This window comes from Podarcis erhardii (assembly GCF_964252035.2).
Source record: "Podarcis erhardii genome assembly, chromosome: 7".
NCBI lineage: Eukaryota > Metazoa > Chordata > Lepidosauria > Squamata > Lacertidae > Podarcis > Podarcis erhardii.
Window position 1 is genome coordinate 89,493,898 of NC_138511.1, and position 19,083 is coordinate 89,512,980.

General features: G+C 50.3%; 1 protein-coding gene across 5 annotated transcripts in view; it reads left to right on the top strand.

Moving 5' to 3' along the window:
- MARK4 (microtubule affinity regulating kinase 4) overlaps window positions 1-16,778 on the top strand; it is an 82,027-nt gene extending 65,249 nt beyond the window's left edge. For 3 of the 5 annotated variants that reach the window (XM_081868873.1, XM_081868875.1, XM_081868874.1), the window contains exons 14-17: window positions 107-210; window positions 7,644-7,913; window positions 12,671-12,715; window positions 14,964-16,778. In XM_081868873.1, coding sequence (XP_081724999.1) covers window positions 107-210; window positions 7,644-7,913; window positions 12,671-12,715; window positions 14,964-15,300 — 756 coding nt within the window. In that variant the 3' untranslated portion in view covers window positions 15,301-16,778. Of the gene's footprint in view, window positions 1-106; window positions 211-7,643; window positions 7,914-11,384; window positions 11,465-11,826; window positions 11,884-12,670; window positions 12,716-14,963 lie in introns of those variants that run through there. The other 2 variants (XM_081868876.1, XM_081868877.1) reach the window with 2 other exon arrangements.
- The last annotated feature ends 2,305 nt before the right edge of the window (window positions 16,779-19,083 follow it).

Consider the following 19,083-nt stretch of genomic DNA (forward strand, 5'->3'; position numbering starts at 1 on the left):
CCGAAACGAGTCCGGCTTCTCAAAAGCTCCGTCTTGGGGGGTTTTTTGCCGCTGTTTCTCTCCCGCCTCCGCCTCTTCAGCCTGGGCTCTTTCTCTCTCGTTGCAGAATAACATTCCCTCGAGTATGATGACCCGGAGGAATACCTACGTCTGTACGGATCGGCCTGGCGGAGAACGACACTCCCTGCTCCAGAACGGGAAGGAGAACAGGTATCGCTGCGCTTATTCCCCTAAGGTCCTAGGACAGGCTGTGGCAATCAAAACACGACATTGGGGGGGGGGGGAGTTTCAAAACAACTTGCAAAGGCAAAGTACGTGGCTCCTACAAATGTACGCCTTAGCTACCCCGTTTGAAATTTGCCAGTAATAATAATAATAATAATTTATTATTTGTACCCCGCCCATCTGGCTGGGTTTCCCCAGCCACTCTGGGCGGCTTCCATAAAAACCAGAAATACACTAAAATATCACAGATTAAAAACTTCCCTGAACAGGGCTGCCTTAAGATGTCTTCTGAATGTCAGGTAGTTATTTATCACTTTGACATCTGATGGGAGGGCGTTCCACAGGGTGGGTGCCACTACCGAGAAGGCCCTCTGCCTGGTTCCCTGTAGCTTTGCTTCTCGTAATGAGGGAACCGCCAGAAGGCCCTCAGCGCTGGACCTCAGCGTCCGGGCAGAACGATGGGGGTGGAGACACTCCTTCAGGTATACTGGGCCGAGGCCGTTTAGGGCTTTAAAGGTCAACACCAGCACTTTGAATTGTGCTCGGAAACGTACTGGGAGCCAATGTAGGTCTTTCAAGACCGGTGTTATGTGGTCTCGGCGGCCGCTCCCAGTCACCAGTCTAGCTGCCGCATTCTGGATTAGTTGTAGTTTCCGAGTCACCTTCAAAGGTAGCCCCACATAGAGCGCATTGCAGTAGTCCAAGCGGGAGATAACTAGAGCATGCACCACTCTGGCGAGACAGTCCGCGGGCAGGTAGGGTCTCAGCCTGCGTACCAGGTGGAGCTGGTAAACAGCTGCCCTGGATACAGAATTGACCTGCGCCTCCATGGACAGCTGTGAGTCCAAAATGACTCCCAGGCTGCGCACCTGGTCCTTCAGGGGCACAGTTACCCTATTCAGGACCAGGGAGTCCTCCACACCAGCCCGCTCCCTGTCCCCCAAAAACAGTACTTCTGTCTTGTCAGGATTCAACCTCAATCCATTAGCCGCCATCCATCCTCCAACCGCCTCCAGGCACTCACACAGGACCTTCACGCCTTCACTGGTTCTGATTTGAAAGAGAGGTAGAGCTGGGTATCATCTGCATATTGATGGACACCCAGTCCAAACCCCCTGATGATCTCTCCCAGCGGCTTCATATAGATGTTAAAAAGCATGGGGGAGAGGACGGAACCTTGAGGCACCCCACAAGTGAGGGCCCAGGGGTCTGAACACTCATCCCCCACCACCACTTTCTGAACACGGCCCAGGAGGAAGGAGCGAAACCACTGTATAACAGTACCCCCAGCTCCCAGCCCCTCTAGACGGTCCAGAAGGATGTTATGGTCGATTGTATCAAAGGCCGCTGAGAGATCCAGCAGAACTAGGAAACAACTCTCACCTTTGTCCCTAGCTCGCCGGAGATCATCAACCAGCGCGACCAAGGCAGTTTCAGTCCCATGATGAGGCCTGAATCCCGATTGGAAGGGATCCAAATGGTCCGCATCCTCCAGGCGTGCCTGGAGTTGTTCAGCAACCACGCGCTCAATCACCTTGCCCAAGAATGGAAGATTTGAGACTGGGCAATAGTTGGCCATACTGGCCGGGTCTAAAGATGGTTTTTTAAGAAGCGGTTTAATGACCGCCTCTTTCAGCGGATCTGGGAATGTTCCCTCACAGAGGGAAGCATTCACCACCCCGCAGAGTCCATCGCCCAGCCCTTCCCGGCTTGCTTTTATTAGCCAGGATGGGCAAGGATCCAGGAGACAGGTGGTTGGTTTTACGCGTCCAAGCAGCCTGTCCACATCCTCGGGGGTAATGGATTGAAATTGATTCCATGCAACTTGACCAGACAGAGCTCTAGCACTCTCCCGCCCCAGCCCTGCTCCCACGGTGGTGTCTAGCTCCTTCCGAATATGAGTGATTTTATCTGCAAAAAACTTTGCAAAATCGTTGCAGGAGATCTTGGGGTCTTTACAAAGGCCCAGTGGTAAAGGTGGTTCCGTTAAATTACGAACCACTTGAAAAAGTCTCCTGCTACTATTTTCTGCAGATGCAATAGAGGCGGTGAAGAAAGTCTTCTTCGCCGTCGCTATCGCCACTTGGTAGGCTCGACGTTGAGCTCTAACCTGTGAGCATTTTGCACCAGGCTGTCGGCCATTTGCGACCGAGTGAAGATGCCCAGGTGCCGGGATGACCGCTAACATCTCCACCATCTGGAGGTGCGTTCTGGGAGTCCTTGACTATTTTCACATACTAACCACACATCCTGTAGAATTTTATCTCCACAATCAGAAGCATAGCTGTCAACCGTCCCTTATTTGGCGGGAATCTCCCTTATTCCAGCGCCGTGTCCCACTGCTGTCCCATTGATGATGTCCCTTAAATTTCCCGGGTTTCTTGCTCGCCCGGCTTGGGAGGGAAGCAGTGGCTTGGGGTCCTCCGCTACGAGAGAGAGCGTGTGCACGAGCTGTTGCATCTCCGTCTCTGCTTTTCCCCCCTCAGGGACGCGTCGTGAGGAGACGGGTGGCAGCGGGCGGGCAGGCAGCCCCTCTCTTGTAAGACTTCCATCGCACTGCCAGGGGAAGCCGGAGGCAGCCTGAGGGAGGAGGAAGAGGAGGGGACGGGGGGGACGCAGAAGGGCGACGCTTCAGCGGCCAGCGCGGTGCTGCAACCGCCTCATGCCTGGCTCGTGGGTGGCGTGGGTGAGAGTCTCTCTCCCTCACTCCCTCTCTCTCGGGCGAGGAAGGGCCGATTGAATTCCTCGCGCCAGGACGATGGCAGCCCCTCCAACCAGTGCAGCATCTTAACGTAGTGATTTCCCCCTCTGCATCCCTTTCATAACTCTATTTTTATAAATCATTTGTCCATCCATAGGTCAAATTTTTACTACAAGTTTTCTGTCAATCCTACCAATGTATGTAACTCTTTACAATAGCTTTTCAAATAAATTATAGACTTTCTCCATTCTTTATTAAAGGCGTCCTCTTCCTGGTTTCTAATTCTGCCTGTTAGCTTTGCCATCTCGATGTCATTCATCAGTTTTGTCTGCCCCTCTTCTTTGGTGGGAGTTGTAGACCCTTAGGCTCATCTAGTCCAACCCCCTGCAAAACACAGTCAGTGGCAGCAAAGCTAAGCCAAAATCCCTTATTTTGGCCGCTGAACCTTTATTTTCAAGGCTGCTGGTCCCTTATTTTCAAATCTGTAAGTTCACAGCTATGATCAGAAGGAATTTCAGAAACCAAAATGGCTGTAATGAAAAATACGACTTTCTAGCCATCTGGCTCAAAAATGGCAACTAGGCATTCTGTTTCGGCGGCTGTAACCCTGGTTTCGGGAGCCATCTGGCTTCTATATCTGAATTTCTAACACTGCTTAGCTGTGATTTCTGCACTGCAGGGGGGTTGGACTAGATGCCTTCCAATTCTGTAATTCCATTGCTATGCAAACATCTTGACATCTTTCCGCAGGGCCTGCAAGACAGAGCTGTTCCGCCTGGCCTTTGGTTTGGACTCAGGCTGACCCTTATGTTGCCCTCGCCTTATGGTTTTCACTTTTAAAATGAGGCTGCATTTTAACCTGTATTTTTTTAAAAAAATCTTTTTCTTTTCTTTTTTCTTATTATGTTTTTACTGAAATTTTATTGATGTTAGCTGCCCTGAGCCCGGCTCTGGCTGGAGAGGGCAGAGTATAAATTATTATTATTATTATTATTATTATTATTATTATTATTATTATTATTATTATTAGGAAGATTAGCCTCTCTTGGTTTCCCTTCTCTTTCCAGGTTCTTCTGGCCTGGGAGCTGAGTTCTGCCCTCTCACCTCTCCATCCCTGTCCCTTCCCACAGACTTCAGCTTGCTGCTGGACGCCTGCCCAGTTTCCACTGGTCTCGTTCTGGCTCACTGCTGCCCTGGCCCCAGGGAGTTGCCAAGCTCTGGTCGGTCACCCGTGTGACTGGCTGTGGGAGAATCCAGGACAGTCTCCAGAGACCAGGGTGGGGGTGAGGGGGGGAGAGAAGCCCTGTTTCTTTCAGCTTCTAGGAGGGTCCATCTGGACCTCCTCCTCCTCATCCCAGAGTATGGACCAGAGGAATTCTGAAAACAGATCTTGTGGAAGAACAGAAGGACATTTCTCTTTGGGGAAGGCAGGCTGGAGGGGGTCATTTTATCGCTTTCCATTCCTGTTGTTGTTGTTTAGTCGTGTCCGCCTCTTCGTGACCCCCTGGACCAGAGCACGCCAGGCACTTCTGTCTTTCACTGCCTCCCGCAGTTTGGTCAAACTCATGCTGGTAGCTTCAAGAACACTGTCCCACCATCTCATCCTCTGTCGTCCCCTTCTCCTTGTGCCCAACATCAGGGTCTTTTCCAGGGAGTCTTCTCTTCTCCTGAGGTGGCCAAAGTCTTGGAGCCTCAGCTTCAGGATCTGTCCTTCCAGTGAGCACTCAGGGCTGATCTCCTTCAGAATGGAGAGGTTTGATCTTCTTGCAGTCCATGGGACTTTCAAGAGTCTCCTCCAGCACCAGAATTCAAAAGCATCCATTCTTTGGCAATCAGCCTTCTTTATGGTCCAGCTCTCACTTCCATACATCACCACTGGGAAAACCATGGCTTTAACTATACGGACCTTTGTTGGCAAGGTGATGTCTCTGCTTTTTAAGATGCTGTCTAGCTTTGCCATTGCCTTTCTCCCAAGAAGCAGGCGTCTCTTAATTTTGTGACTGCTGTCACCATCTGCAGTGATCATGGAGCCCAAGAAAGTAAAATCTCTCACTGCCTCCATTTCTTCCCCTTCCATTTGCCAGGAGGTGATGGGCCCAGTGGCCACGATCTTCGTTTTTTGGATGTTGAGCTTCAGACCATATTTTGTGCTCTCCTCTTTCACCCTCATTAAAAGGTTCTTTAATTCCTCCTCACTTTCTGCCTAGCTTCTAAAAACCCGGGATTGTAGCCAGACTGGAAAGGCGGCCTTTTGACCCCAGAAATACTCACTCCTAATTGCCAGCACCTAACGATTAGCTGTGGTTTCGAGGTGGCTGCAGAAGTGCGCTCTGTACATGGTCAGGATACTCTTTGTCCGCCTTCAGGGAGTCCCAGCTTCTTGTGTGTGGGAGAGGGTTTCATATTTAATTTCGTAGAGTTATATAAAACGGAGAGAACGGTTCTGACAGTAGATGACTGTTAAAATACGAAAAGCGTAAATAGGGAGTGAGTACATTTGCCCAAGTAAAGAATCCCGGCGTTATCAGATTATCAAACTTCTTTCCCAATTTGCCAGGCTCAAGATGAGGGTTGTCTTGGAAATTATGGTTCCACTGTACATGCTGTCAAAGGATGCCAAATCATAGAGGGAGCGTCTGGGGTTTTGAGTCCTTTTTCAAATCTCAAATTATGTGTAGTTTCTCCCATTATGGCCATATTCCAGAGTGAGTGGTACCAAATTCCCAGTGTCAAGATTTGGGACTGTTTTCCATTGAGTTGCAATTACTATTTCAGCTGCCAAGATCCTATACAAGATCAGTGCTTTTTTTCCTAAAAGAAAAGTTTAGGGGTGTTCTGATTTTCCTACTCATATGGAAATAATAACCCTCAACGAGGCCAAACTTAGATTCACAAAATGTTTAGGGGTATATGTACCCCCAGAAAAAAAGCACTGTACAAGATAATATTCCTACATTGGCACTGTCTGTAGTATTCTGCTGTGAAGCCGTCTGGGCCTGGGGCTTTGTGTGGTTTCAGGTTTTTGAGGACCGTATCTATTTCCTCTGGGTTGTCCATGAATTCCTGCTCTAAATTAGTTAAGGTAGGCATGGTCAGTTCTGCTAGGAATTTTCTGATTTCATTCTCTGGTGGGTTATTGGAGGTTTATAGGTTGGAGTAAGGTAAATGTAAAGGTACCGCTGCCCGTACGGGCCAGTCTTGACAGACTCTAGGGTAGTGCGCCCATCTCACTCTAGAGGCCGGGAGCCAGCGCTGTCCGGAGACACTTCCGGGTCACTTGGCCAGCATGACGAAGCTGCTCTGGCGAGCCAGCACCAGCGCAGCACACGGAAACGCCATTTACCTTCCCGCTATAAAGCGGTACCTATTTATCTACTTGCACTTAAGGGTGCTTTTGAACTGCTAGGTGGGCAGGAGCTGGGACCGAACGACGGGAGCTCACCCCGCCGTGGGGATTCGAACCGCTGACCATGCGATCGGCAAGTCCTAGGCGCTGAGGTTTTACCCACAGCGCCACCCGCGTACCCTATATAGGTTGGAGTAGAACTCTGCAAATTCTGAGGTTATTTCTTTGGGGGAGAATATTATGTCGCCATCTTTTTTGGTGATGCAGTGTATTCTTGTTTTGAGTGCTTTCCTACATCTATTTGCTAGTAATCTGGAGTTTTCCCCTCCATATTCGTAGAAACGTTGTATAGAGTATAGAATGCTAATCCTTGTTTTGTTGATTTCTAGGGAGTATGGTTCTCTCCTTTTTCGTTCTTTAAGTTTGAGGAGTTTTTTTAGATCCTGTTTGTTTGTAGTGTGATGAGAGGGCCTTGATTGATGTCTTGTTCTATTTTGCTAATTTTTGAGGTTTGTTTTTCAAGGAATGCTTTCTCTTTTATGCAAGCTCCTCTGGTGACCGCTTCCATTGCATCCCATAGGAGGGGGGTTGTTATATTGTCTATGTCGTTTTCCTTGAAGTAGTTTTGGAGAGTTTTTGTGTGTTGTTGTTGTTTAGTCATTTAGTCGTGTCTGCCTCTTCGTGACCCCCTGGACCAGAGCACGCCAGGCACTCCTGTCTTCCACTGCCTCCCGCAGTTAGGTCAAACTCATGCTGGTAGCTTCGAGAACACTGTCCCACCATCTCATCCTCTGTCATCCCCTTCTCCTTGTGCCCTCCATCTTTCCCAACATCAGAGTCTTTTCCAGGGAGTCTTCTCTTCTCCTGAGGTGGCCAAAGTCTTGGAGCCTCAGCTTCAGGATCTGTCCTTCCAGTGAGCACTCGGGGCTGATTTCCTTAAGAATGGATTGGTTTGATCTTCTTGCAGTCCATGGGACTCTCAAGAGTCTCCTCCAGCACCAGAATTCAAAAGCATCCATTCTTCAGTGATCAGCCTTCTTTGTGGTCCAGCTCTCACTTCCGTACATCACTACAGGGAAAACCATAGCTTGAACTATACAGACCTTTGTAGGCTAGGTGATGTCTCTATTTTTTAAGATACTGTCTAGGTTTTTGTGACTCTCTCTAATTTGTTTGTTTGTAGTTAGGATGGGACTGAAGGACCATGATGGGGTGGTTTGTAATATTTGGTGCCGTTAATTACGGACAGCAGGCAATCGTTTCTTTAGAAATATTCTATCATTTCTGTCCAAAATGATGGGTGACGCTGATTTCTGCCTCATATCTCTCTCCCTCTCTCCCCCCCCCTCCGTCCCCCCCCGCCCCATGCAGCTCTGCCACCAGTCGTGTGCCCCCCGCCTCCCCCTCCAGCCACAGCATCGCCACCTCGTCAACCTCCTCGGACCGCACCCGGCTGTCTCGCGGCACCAACATCCGCAGCACCTTCCATGGGGGCCAGGTGCGAGACCGGCGGGGGACCGGCGTTCAGAACGGGCCCCCCACCTCGCCCACGCTCTCCCACGAAGCCACCCCTCTGCCTCAGAGCCGCAGCCGCGCCACCTCCAATCTCTTCAGCAAGCTCACGTCGAAACTCACGCGGAGGTGAGCGGGCGGCCGCGACAAAGGGGGCAGGCGGGCGGGCGAAGAGGGTAACGAAATCGATAACGCAGGCTGGGTGGTTGCCGTTCCCCGACTCCTCTTCCTCCCCCCCCCCCCCGTTTGATTTATTGCATGGGATTTTTAAAAAAATCAAATCGATTTAAATCACAATTTAAATCACTAGTCAGTAAGACTTGGTTTAATTCACTGGTCAGTAAGACTTGGTTTAATCCACTGGTCAGTAAGACTTGGTTTAATCCACTGGTCAGTAAGACTTGGTTTAATTCACTAGTCAGTAAGACTTGGTTTAATTCACTGGTCAGTAAGACTTGGTTTAATCCACTAGTCAGTAAGACTTGGTTTAATTCACTGGTCAGTAAGACTTGGTTTAATCCACTGGTCAGTAAGACTTGGTTTAATTCACTAGTCAGTAAGACTTGGTTTAATTCACTGGTCAGTAAGACTTGGTTTAATTCACTGGTCAGTAAGACTTGGTTTAATTCACTAGTCAGTAAGACTTGGTTTAATTCACTAGTCAGTAAGACTTGGTTTAATTCACTGGTCAGTAAGACTTGGTTTAATCCACTGGTCAGTAAGACTTGGTTTAATTCACTAATCAGTAAGACTTGGCTTAATTCACTAGTCAGTAAGACTTTGTTTAATTCACTAGTCAGTAAGACTTGGTTTAATTCATTAGTCAGTAAGACTTGGTTTAATTCACTAGTCAGTAAGACTTGGTTTAATTCACTGGTCAGTAAGACTTGGTTTAATCCACTGGTCAGTAAGACTTGGTTTAATTCACTGGTCAGTAAGACTTGGTTTAATTCACTAGTCAGTAAGACTTGGTTTAATTCACTAGTCAGTAAGACTTGGTTTAATTCATTAGTCAGTAAGACTTGGTTTAATTCACTAGTCAGTAAGACTTAAAACGGCATACATGCATATATCTAAAAGCAAACAGATAATTACAATTATCAAAGCAGTAAAAAGGGCACGGCACCAGCCCTTTCATTAAAAGCAGTCAGTTCCCCAAAAGCCAGTTGGAAAAAGAAAGGCTTCACCTGAAGGACAGCAAGGAGGGGGCCAGCCTGGCTTCTCTTGGCAGTGAGTTCCAAAGTTGCCTGGGAGCAGCCACCACCGAGAAGGCCCTGCAAAGGTTTGGGGGGAAGGGGTCGTTTCCAATCAGTGCAGACCCTGCAAAACCTGAAATCCCGCAATGTCTCTTAGCACAGATGTTCTGGTGTGTGTGTTTGCTTCCTTGAAGGTTTTTGAGCAGAGGTTGGGCGTCTGTCAGGGATGCTTTAGCTGAGATTCCAAGAAAAAAAGCACACCAAGAACTCAGGCCAATGTAAGTTTCAATAGTGGGAGCGGTCCCTGCTTGCAAATCAATAGTCAATACTAACAAAAACTAATCCATTCAAAAGTATGTATTCTGACAAGGATTACAAACTCAAATAGAGATGACAAATTCTAACAGAGATTACAAGCTCAAACACATAAAGATATGTATAACACAATAATTCGTTACAGAATTAGAAATAAGAGTTTGTGAGTAGAGATACGTTTATGTTAGTCCATAGTCAGATTCGACATGGAGGTCTTCATAGAGCCGAAGTCAGAAGTCAATTATAGATTAGAAACCAGGACATGGCGCTGTTTCGATGTATTCATCTTCATCAGCTGGAAGTATCAAATATTACATGAAAATACATTTAAATTCTAAATTATCAAAAATTATAAAACAGTCATAAATTATAAAACAATATTATATAACATTTGGTTCCTTACCTAATTTTTAAAGGGTCGTGTTAAGTTTGAAGACTTTCGGATAAATATATCCTGTTATTTTCTACTGTTTTATAATTTATGGTCATTTAGAATTTAAATGTTTCTAATCTAATCTAACAGAGTTTGTAATCTCTATTTGAGTTTGTAATCCTTGTCAGAATACATACTTTCGAATAGATTAGTTTTTGTTAATATTGACTATTGATTTGTGATTAGGGACCACTCCCACTACTGAAACTTACATTGGCCTGAGTTCTTGGTGTGCTTTTTTTCTTGGTATATTTAATAACGAGAACTCCAACTTATTTAACGTTAGCTGAGATTCCTGCCTTTCAGGGGGCTAGACTAGATGACTCTTGGCGTCCCTTCTAACTCTACAGTCCTTTGATTCTGTGGTTCCTATTTTTTGTTGTGCTGCAAGCCCTCCATGCAGCCATCATGTTGGCTGAGTCGCAGAACGGCTAGCAAAACGGGATGAATCTGCCACAAACGCCCCATTCCTGCGCCCACGTTCATGGCGGGCGTTTTAAAGCCTCATTAAACCACCGCCGCTTCCCCCAAAGAGTTCTGGGAGATGTAGTGTAGCCTTATTAGACTTTACCGACTGGTGGGGTCTGCATTGCTCCCGGGAGGAAGAAAGGAAGTCAAATGACACCGAGGTTTGGTTCAGAGAAAGAGTTTATTCTGCTCTCCGGATAGCAGAAGGCACTTGTGTGGTCAGTCCACAGCAAGTCCAAAGAAATGAGATATTTCATGCAGTATATATATCCTCCAAGCACCCTCTCCCCCCTTCCCCAGGAATCCAGCCACGTCAGCTTATACACGTAAGTTGACATCCATGACCATAAACAGATATTCCTGTTCCGGTACTCTTGACCATAAAAGGTTGTTCCTGTTCCTATACTCTTATCTTGGGGCAGGAGGACGCCGTTCCCGGGTCTCTTGTCAGACCTGACAAGGTCTGTGCGTCTTTGTGGTCAGGATGTAAGATAAGACCCAGACGTGCCATCCCTGCTTTACTTGGAACTGGCAAGGCCATCCATTGCCGTCTCAGACTGATAAAGGAGAGGGCTTTGAGCACTTGTTTATATAGCTGGCTTTCTGTTTACACATTGGCTCCAGAGCTCAAGTTAATGCATTTTAGAAATGCTCCCTTGGAGGAGGAAAAATGAGGATTTTGGGTCCCGTTTTAGACTGACTGCACAGAAACCCATTCCTTCAGTAGTTTGTTAAGGGTGATGAGATTTCATTAGGGGGGTATCCAAATTCCCTTCCCAGAGCTACCAGCGTGGTTTGATAATCAGATCTGACGAGGAACCCTGGGAATTGAAACTCCAGGGCTTGGCTCTCTCGGCCCACAAGGCGCCAGTTCCGATTCTTGCACCGCAGCAGGGTTGGGCTAGATGACCTTTGGGGTGTCCCATCTGTACAATCCCGTCCCCTCTCCCCCCCCCCCCAATTTAGACGCGTTTCTGCTGGAAGGAAGAGATTGCTCTCCCCACTAACCACAGCTGTCAACGTTTCCCTTTTTTAAAAAAAGGAAATTCCCTTATTCCGAATAGGATTCCTCGTGAGAAAAGGGGAAAGTTGACACTAACCTCTCTTGCTCCCTCCTCCTCCTGCTCCTCCTGCTGCTATCCGCTGTCCCCTCTGTGCTGGTTTCACTTTGCTTTTCTCTGTTTTCAGGGTCACTCTTGACCCCTCTAAGCGCCAGAATTCTAACAGGTGTGTCTCGGGTGCTTCAATGCCTCAAGGATCTAAAATCAGTAAGTCCGGCTGCCTTTTCTTCTTCGCTGGGGGTGCCGGGGGGAAGCCTTGCCTGCCTGCCTCCAGCCCCCAGCCCCTTCCCCTCCTGCCTCCTCCTCACTTGCTCCCCCCCAAAAAAAAATCCCATAAAAGCTTTTGCTTCTTTCTCGCTTGACTAGAAATCTAGAGGTTCCCCCCCAAAAAAGGGTGTTGTTCGGGGCTTAGCTTCTAACACGAGTGCTTGGCGGGGTAGAAGGGGCTCCCCACTCCACCCCCCAACCCCCGCTTCCAATCCCGGAAGCCCCTCGGCCCCCTCAATCCCGGATGGCTGCGGAAAGGCGCTCTGCACATTCTCAAAAGCACTCTCTTCCTTACATTCCAGGTCTGAGCTAAGCTCTATGGCTCCACCCCCTCCCCGGGAGCTCTTAAGCAAGGCTGGGTAAGAGCCAGGCCAGGAGGATAGCTGGGCTAGCCGAGAGATAGCGTGGCGTAGTGGTTAGAGTGGCCCGAATCCCCCGGCCCCACCCCACTTGTCTGTGAAGCTCAGGGTGTGACCCCGGGGGCCAGTCGCTGCTAGCCTGCCTCACAGGGTTGTTGTAGTGGGGGGGGGTTAAATGAGGAGGCAGAGAACCATGGGGTTGCCACCTTGAGAAAAAGCCATGCAAGAAATAAAACAATAAATGAAGAATAGTTTGCACCACACCATATCTAAGCAGCGCAGAGGGGCTTGTGAGACTGACCGAATGCCCCTTTACATTGTCGACACAAGTTCCAGGCTGGGGAGAAGGCCCTTCTCCCTGATGCACTGGCTTTCTCCTTGCGGTGCGTTCCCCTCCCCAAGCCCCAAGCGGTATCAGCCGTGTGATCCCACCTTGCCTCACCCCCCCCAAAAAAATGCAGTTGGAAGGGGTACAGCCCATGCGCAGGTAGAAGAGCCCCCCTCCCCGGGGAAGGTCTCTGATGCAGCTTCCCTTAGCTGCGATTCCCAGCCTTGCAAGGGGGTTGGGGGTCCCAACTTCCACGGTTCTCAGCCAGGGAAGCTTGGGCTCTCTGCTCACAAGGAAGGTTTGAGGGCGGGGCTCTTGGTCCTTCCATCTCTCTCCCGGCCCGGGGTTCAAGGCTCCTCCGGCGGCTGGGAAGGGGAAAAGAGCCTGTCCACCCTTTGGCCCACCTCCCCACCGTCGGCCATGCCTTCTTCATCGCTCTTCTCTTCTTCCTCTTTCCAGGGTCGCAGACGAACCTGAGAGAATCAGGGGACCTGCGCTCACAAGGTGGGTACCCAGCTGCCTGCCTTTATTAATTTAAAAAGACTACCAGCTTTTAGTACAGTTCCATGCAGTAGCTTCAGTACAGGTGTACACAAAAGACAATCTCGTAAAGTTTAGTCATTTAAAGAGAAAGATTGCAGGGGAGGGTTGTGGTTTTTTTCTTTTCTTTTTAAGAGTAAGAAGAAAGCAAGATGAACTGGGAATGTATCAAGTTGTTTAAATCACAGTTCTCCAGAGCTGTTGCTTTAGTTTAAACAAAACTTATGCAACCATACATCGTGACATTATGTTAGGGAAAATAGGGAAAAACACTATGGAAAACACTTGTTGCCAATTCTGACTGGAAGTCAGGGTCATTCATTTGTTCGCAGGAATATTTGAAGGCCTCTGTGTCAGGGGAAAATATATATATCAACGCAGCTTACAACAATGAGAATATAAAACCATGCAATGAAAACCATATTTCAAAAGCTAGAATCTGAAATCAGTTACCCGAAGTAGAAGGATGTATTTTCCAGTGCCTTGCTGGCGGAATAGAGAAAAATTTCAGCAGGCATTAGAAAGTTGGCACAGAGGAACTATTTCCTTCTTCTCTTCTCCTTTTCCTTCTCTTCCTTTTCTGTTTCTTTATTTTCATCTCTTCCTTCTGCTTGCTTCTCTTCTGTTTATCTTCTTTAGCTTGGTTTTCATTGTATCTTATGTTAAAGACTCTCAGTAGAATTGATTTTAAAAGAAAGTCGGCCCGCAAGGCGCCTTCCGAATCTCTAGTGACAGAGAGTTCCACAGAACCCGGGCCAGCTCCAAAGCGCAGCTGCCAACCCACTATAAAAAAAAGTCAATTTCCTACAAGCGCAGAACATGCGTTAGGCGGCACCTGTCGATCACAGGGGCCAAGCGGGCATATGTGGTGTGTGTGCCCTAAATTTCTCTCCCTCTGTCATCAGTATGCCGATGACACCCAACTCTATCTGTTGATGGACGGCCATCCTGACTCGGCCCCAGACACACTGATCAGATGTTTGGAAGCTGTGGCTGGATGGCTGCGTGGGAGCCGGTTGAAGTTAAATCCGTCAAAGACAGAGGTCCTTTGGCTGGGTTGGGACAACATGGGGTTGGGGAGCCAACTCCTATCTATTGCGGGGGCTCAATCAGTGCCAGCGCCTTCTGTCAAGAGCTTGGGTGTAATCTTCGACACCTCCCTTTCCATGGAGGTGCAGATTGCAGCTATAACAAAGGCGGCATTTTTTCATCTCCGCCAAGCTAAGTAGTTGGCTCCTTACCTCTCTCGCCCTGACCTAGCCACTGTGATCCACGCGACAGTCACCTCCAGACTGGATTATTGTAACTCGCTCTATGTGGGGCTGCCCTTGAGACTGACCCAGAAACTCCAGCGGGTGCAGAATGCCGCGGCGAGACTCCTTATGGGGTCTTCGCTGCGAGATCACATTCACCCGGTGCTATACCAGCTGCACTGGCTCCCGGTGGAGTACAGGATCAGGTTCAGGGTCCTGGTTTTAACCTTTAAAGCCCTATACGGCCTCGGACCCTCGGACCTACGGGACCGCCTCTCCTGGTATGTCCCACGGAGGACCTTACGGTCTTCAAACAAAAACATCTTGGAGGTCCCAGGCCACAGGGAGGTTAGGCTGGCCTCAACCAGAGCCAGGGCTTTTTCGGCCGTGGCTCCGATCTGGTGGAACGCTCTGTCACAAGAGACTAGGGCCCTGTGGGACCTGACATCTTTCCGCAGGGCCTGCAAGACAGAGCTGTTCCACCAGGCCTTTGGCCAAGACACAGTCTGACCCCTTCCTTTGGTAATGCTCATAGATCTCTAGCCCAATGATTGCCATTAATTTGATTTTGAATTGATTTTTAGAATGAATTGACTTTAGAATGCTGTGTTACTTTTATTGTTGTTAGCCGCTCTGAGCCCGGCTTCGGCTGGGGAGGGCGGGATATAGCGTATTTTTTGCTCTATAAGACTCACTTTTTCCCTCCTAAAAAGTAAGGGGAAATGTGTGTGTGTCTTATGGAGTGAATGCAGGCTGCGCAGCTATCCCAGAAGCCAGAACAGCAAGAGGGATTGCTGCTTTCACTGCTGTTCTGGCTTCTGAGATTCAGAATATTTTTTTTTTCTTGTTTTCCTCCTCCAAAAACTAGGTGTGTCTTGTGGTCTGGTGCATCTTATAGAGCAAAAAATATGGTAAATAAAATTTTATTATTATTTATTATTATCCTCTCCCCTGCACAGTTGCAATCTACCTTGGCATCAAAAGGAAGCAGAACCCCGGCTGCTCCGATTTACCTGGAATGTGAAGCTGACCAGCACCCGCTCGGCCGAGGCCATTCTGGCTGCCCTCCGCCAGGCCACGGACTCCGCCAGCTGCTGCTGCCGCCAGACGGAGCCCTTCGTCCTCTCCTGCACCCACGAGAAGAGCCCCAGCGAGCACTTCTGCTCCTTCGAGGTGGAGGTGTGTCGCCTACAGCGCCTGGGCGGCCTCCACGGTGTCCTCTTCCGGCGCCAGGCAGGCACCTCCCTGGCCTTCCGCACCCTGGTGGCAAAAATCTCGGACCAGCTGCAACTCTAGGCCAGCGGCAGGAGCACCACGCTGGCTGGCGGGGTTTCTTCCTTCCGCGCCAACCCCACGGGCTGTTGGGGGGGCAGAGAGGGGGCGTGACCCTCGGCCGCCCTCTCCGTTGCGTCACCCCTGGGGGCTTTTATCTGGGGCCTGATCCTGCTGCCTGATAGGACGAGGAGCTGCTCTTGGGGGTCTCCCACCGGCCTGCCCTCTGCGCTAGGGGCTGTGGGGTTGGGGGAGGGGAAAGAGAGGGGGGCATTGAGGAAAGGGGGTCACGCCACTGCCGCCGGGGCCGGCCTCGCCCTCGCCACCATCCTTGGCCCAAGGATCGCCTTTAGGGGGGTCCCTGGATCGCCCCAGGGGGGTCCTCAGCTGCTGCGGGAATCTTAAAGGGGGAGCTCTCTCTCTCTCTGCCTGCCTCCCTTTCTAAGTTTTTTTTGGGGGGGGGCTTTACTCAGTTAACTAGCAGGTGCATGGCATTGGGAGCCTCAAAAGCAAAAGGGGGGGTCTTTGGCAAATTGTGGTGTTGCAGACCCCTCTCCTACCCCCTTTGCCATTGCAATGTAGGAACTGGGATCCCTGCAAAGCAAGTCTCTCTCAGAGACCCTTGAGACCCCCCCGGGTATAGGGCAGTATATAAATTCAATAAAATAATAATAATAATTTTGGTGGCCCCCCCGGCCCCCCGCTTCCATCCATTGGCAAATGCTGCACCCAGAAGTAGCAAACTTTCCCTCTTGCAAACCACTTTTTTGGGTGGGTGTCTTAATTCCAGCTCCATTTTAGTATTTGGGACACAATTACATCTCTGGCTGATGCGAATCCCAGTTCTTTTTTGGGGGGCTCTTTGATTGTCAGAGATCTTGGGGGTGCAGCTCCCAGCCGAAGCCCAGCAGCCAACCCAGTGGCCACGAAGCAAAATCTGCCAAAGTCTTTCTGGAGCAGGGAGGGGGGACCCCAGCCTTTAGCCAAACTTGGGGGGCAATGTTGCCAAAAGAGGATATCCTCTTGCCCAGGCAGGGGTGGTGAGAAACAGGGGGAGAGTTGGGAGGTTCTGGGGATGGCATGACCCCATCTTGTTGAGGGGCTGGCTTGGCCCGCAAAGGGCAGTTTTGGGTCCCGGTCGGTGCTCAGCCCCCTGGCTGCAGGATTCGGCGGCGGCCATTCAACCGGTGCAGCAGCCGTGGTGGTAGAAGGCCGCTGAGCTTCTTCTCCTCTCGGGGAGGGTGGTTTGGGGGTTTGGGTTTTGGCTTCTCCTGTTGAACTTCCCCCGCAACGCACCAAGGCCTTGAGTGGTGGGCCGGGCCCCTCACCGCCATTCCCCACCAGCCCCACATCGCTAGACTAAAAACGACAACAACAACAACAACACACACACTCGCAAACCGGAACCCCGGTGCTGAGACGGCCTTCTCGAGAGGAGGCTGGCCCTCCCGGCGGTCGCTTCAAGGGCTCAGATCCATCGTCCTGACAGCTGGGGCCCCCTGGGGTTGTGGCTCCCCTCAGGAGGGGAGGGGGCAGCGTCCACCCCCCTCCCCAAAAAGAAAAGGCTGCTTCTCGCACACCGGACAAACGGGCATTGCACACTGGTTCGGGCACGGCCACCATGCTCCCTGCCTTCTCTTGCTCGCCTGGGAAATGGGCTCAGCAGTGTGGAGGGGGCCTTGTGGCCAGCACCCCCCACATCCCAGGGCGGAGGAGAGGGGCAGCCTGGTCTCTGGTGGTGGGGCGGCTTGGAGGGGGGGTCACGAGCGACAGCGGCGACGCAGAATTCGGCAGCTCTGGCGGGGAGAAATTTTAAGTGGGTTTCCTTCCTCCTGCCCCCTTTTCCCCCTTGCTCCTTTCGCCTCACCCCACTTCTGTACACTGGGTCCCCCTGCTGTGACCTCCCCTCCTTCCTCCCGGACCCTGCCTCTTTGGGCGCACACCCCTCCCCATCTGTACAGACTCCCCTGTAAATAATTGTCCAGTTAGCCCCCGTTATCATTGGGTTAGCGATATTATTAAATGAGCCCACCCTTTAGCCTTGGGACGATTGTAAGTTATTCCGGCCCCAGAGCGACAGTTCTGTACCAAACCCTTAATAAACGTAGAAAGCCTCCGCCCGTCGTCTTCTCTGCCTCATCCGCGGGGGTGGAATGGGGTTCGAAGCGGCCCTTCGTGGAAACTGAAGGGAACCCCAAAGGTCATCCAGCCCAACCCCACTTCTCAACGGAGAGGTAGAGTCCATGAAACTCGTACCCTTTGTGTGCCTGAGGAGGTGTGTCTCTGTTTGTGTGTTTGTGTGTTGGGATCACTCGATTTTGAGAGCAGCCCTCTGCCCATGTTCAGAGGTACACTGCCCCTCCCAATGGAGGATGTGTGTTTAAACCACTTCTAGAGCCATCTTGGCCGGTGCCCAAAATCGCCTCCCACGGCAGCAAACCCCACAAATAGGTGCTGTGTTGCGTGGAGAAAGGCCCTTTTTTGAATCTCGTTTTTGGGGTTTGCTGACCTGGCCTCCGGCGGGGTTACAAGACTTGCGGTTACAAGACTTGTGGGTACTGGGTTGAGTGCGGGGTTGCCATTGGGGTTCCTTTGACACTTTGGGGACAGCTGGTGTGTGACGGGGAAGAGCTGAACTGAGACAAGGGACGCACGCTGCAAGCTCTCCAGCTCATAACCTAGTAACCCTTCCTAAACGTCAGGACGTCAAAAGCCCAGCCCTGTGAAACTCTTGATGCTGGTGATGGCAGGGAATGTAATCAGTGGCCTTCTCTATTTCCCAGGTGTGCTTTTGGCCTGATCGAGCAGGCCTCTTCTTATTTACTTATGAGGAGCATTCTGGATCAGGCCCAGGGACCGTCACGCCCAGCCTCCTGCTCCTTCTGTTGTCAAATACTACTACCACTAGGAACCCAGGAATCAGATAGACTGCCTCTGGGCCTGGAGGTTCCATCAGAAGAGTCCATTGGCCCATCTAGTCTTCCATCCTGTTCTCACAGTGGCCCAAATTGAAGCCCAAAGGCAAGACCTGGGTGCGAGAGCCCATTATGGGAAACATGCAATCGGGATCAGAACACAAGAGCAGCTCACTGCACACAGCTTTCCTTTCAGACCTCACCGGCTTTTCTCCCTCCCCAGGGAAGAAAAGCTGCAAATGCAACTGTACAATGGTACCTCGGGTTAAGTACTTAATTCGTTCCGGGGGGTCCGTTCTTAACCTGAAACTGTTCTTAACCTGAAGCATCACTTTAGCTAATGGGGCCTCCAGCTGTTCTGTTCTCATCCTGAAGCAAAGTTCTTAAGCCGAGGTACTATTTCTGGGTTAGTGGAGTCTGTAAACTGAAGCGTCTATAACCCAAGGTAAAGGTAAAGGGACCCATGACCATTAGGCTCAGTCATGACCAGAATGACTAAGCCGCTTCTGGCGAACCAGAGCAGCGCACGGAAACGCCGTTTACCTTCCCGCTGGAGTGGTACCTATTTATCTACTTGACCTTCGTGCTTTCAAACTGCTAGGTTGGCAGGAGCTGGGACCGAGCAACAGGAGCTCACCCCGTCGCAGGGATTCGAACTGCCGACCTTCTGATCGACAAGACGAAGAGGCTCGGTGGTTTAGACCACACCGCCACCCGCATCCCATTTGCCTTCACTGTACCCTTTCTTTAAAAAGGTAAAGGTAAAGGACCCCTGACAGTTAAGTCCAGTCGCAGACCACTCTGGGGTTGTGGTGCTCATCATAGAATCATAGAGTTGGGTCCCAGGGGTCATCTAGCCCAACCCCCTGCAATGCTTACTAAAAAATACCTT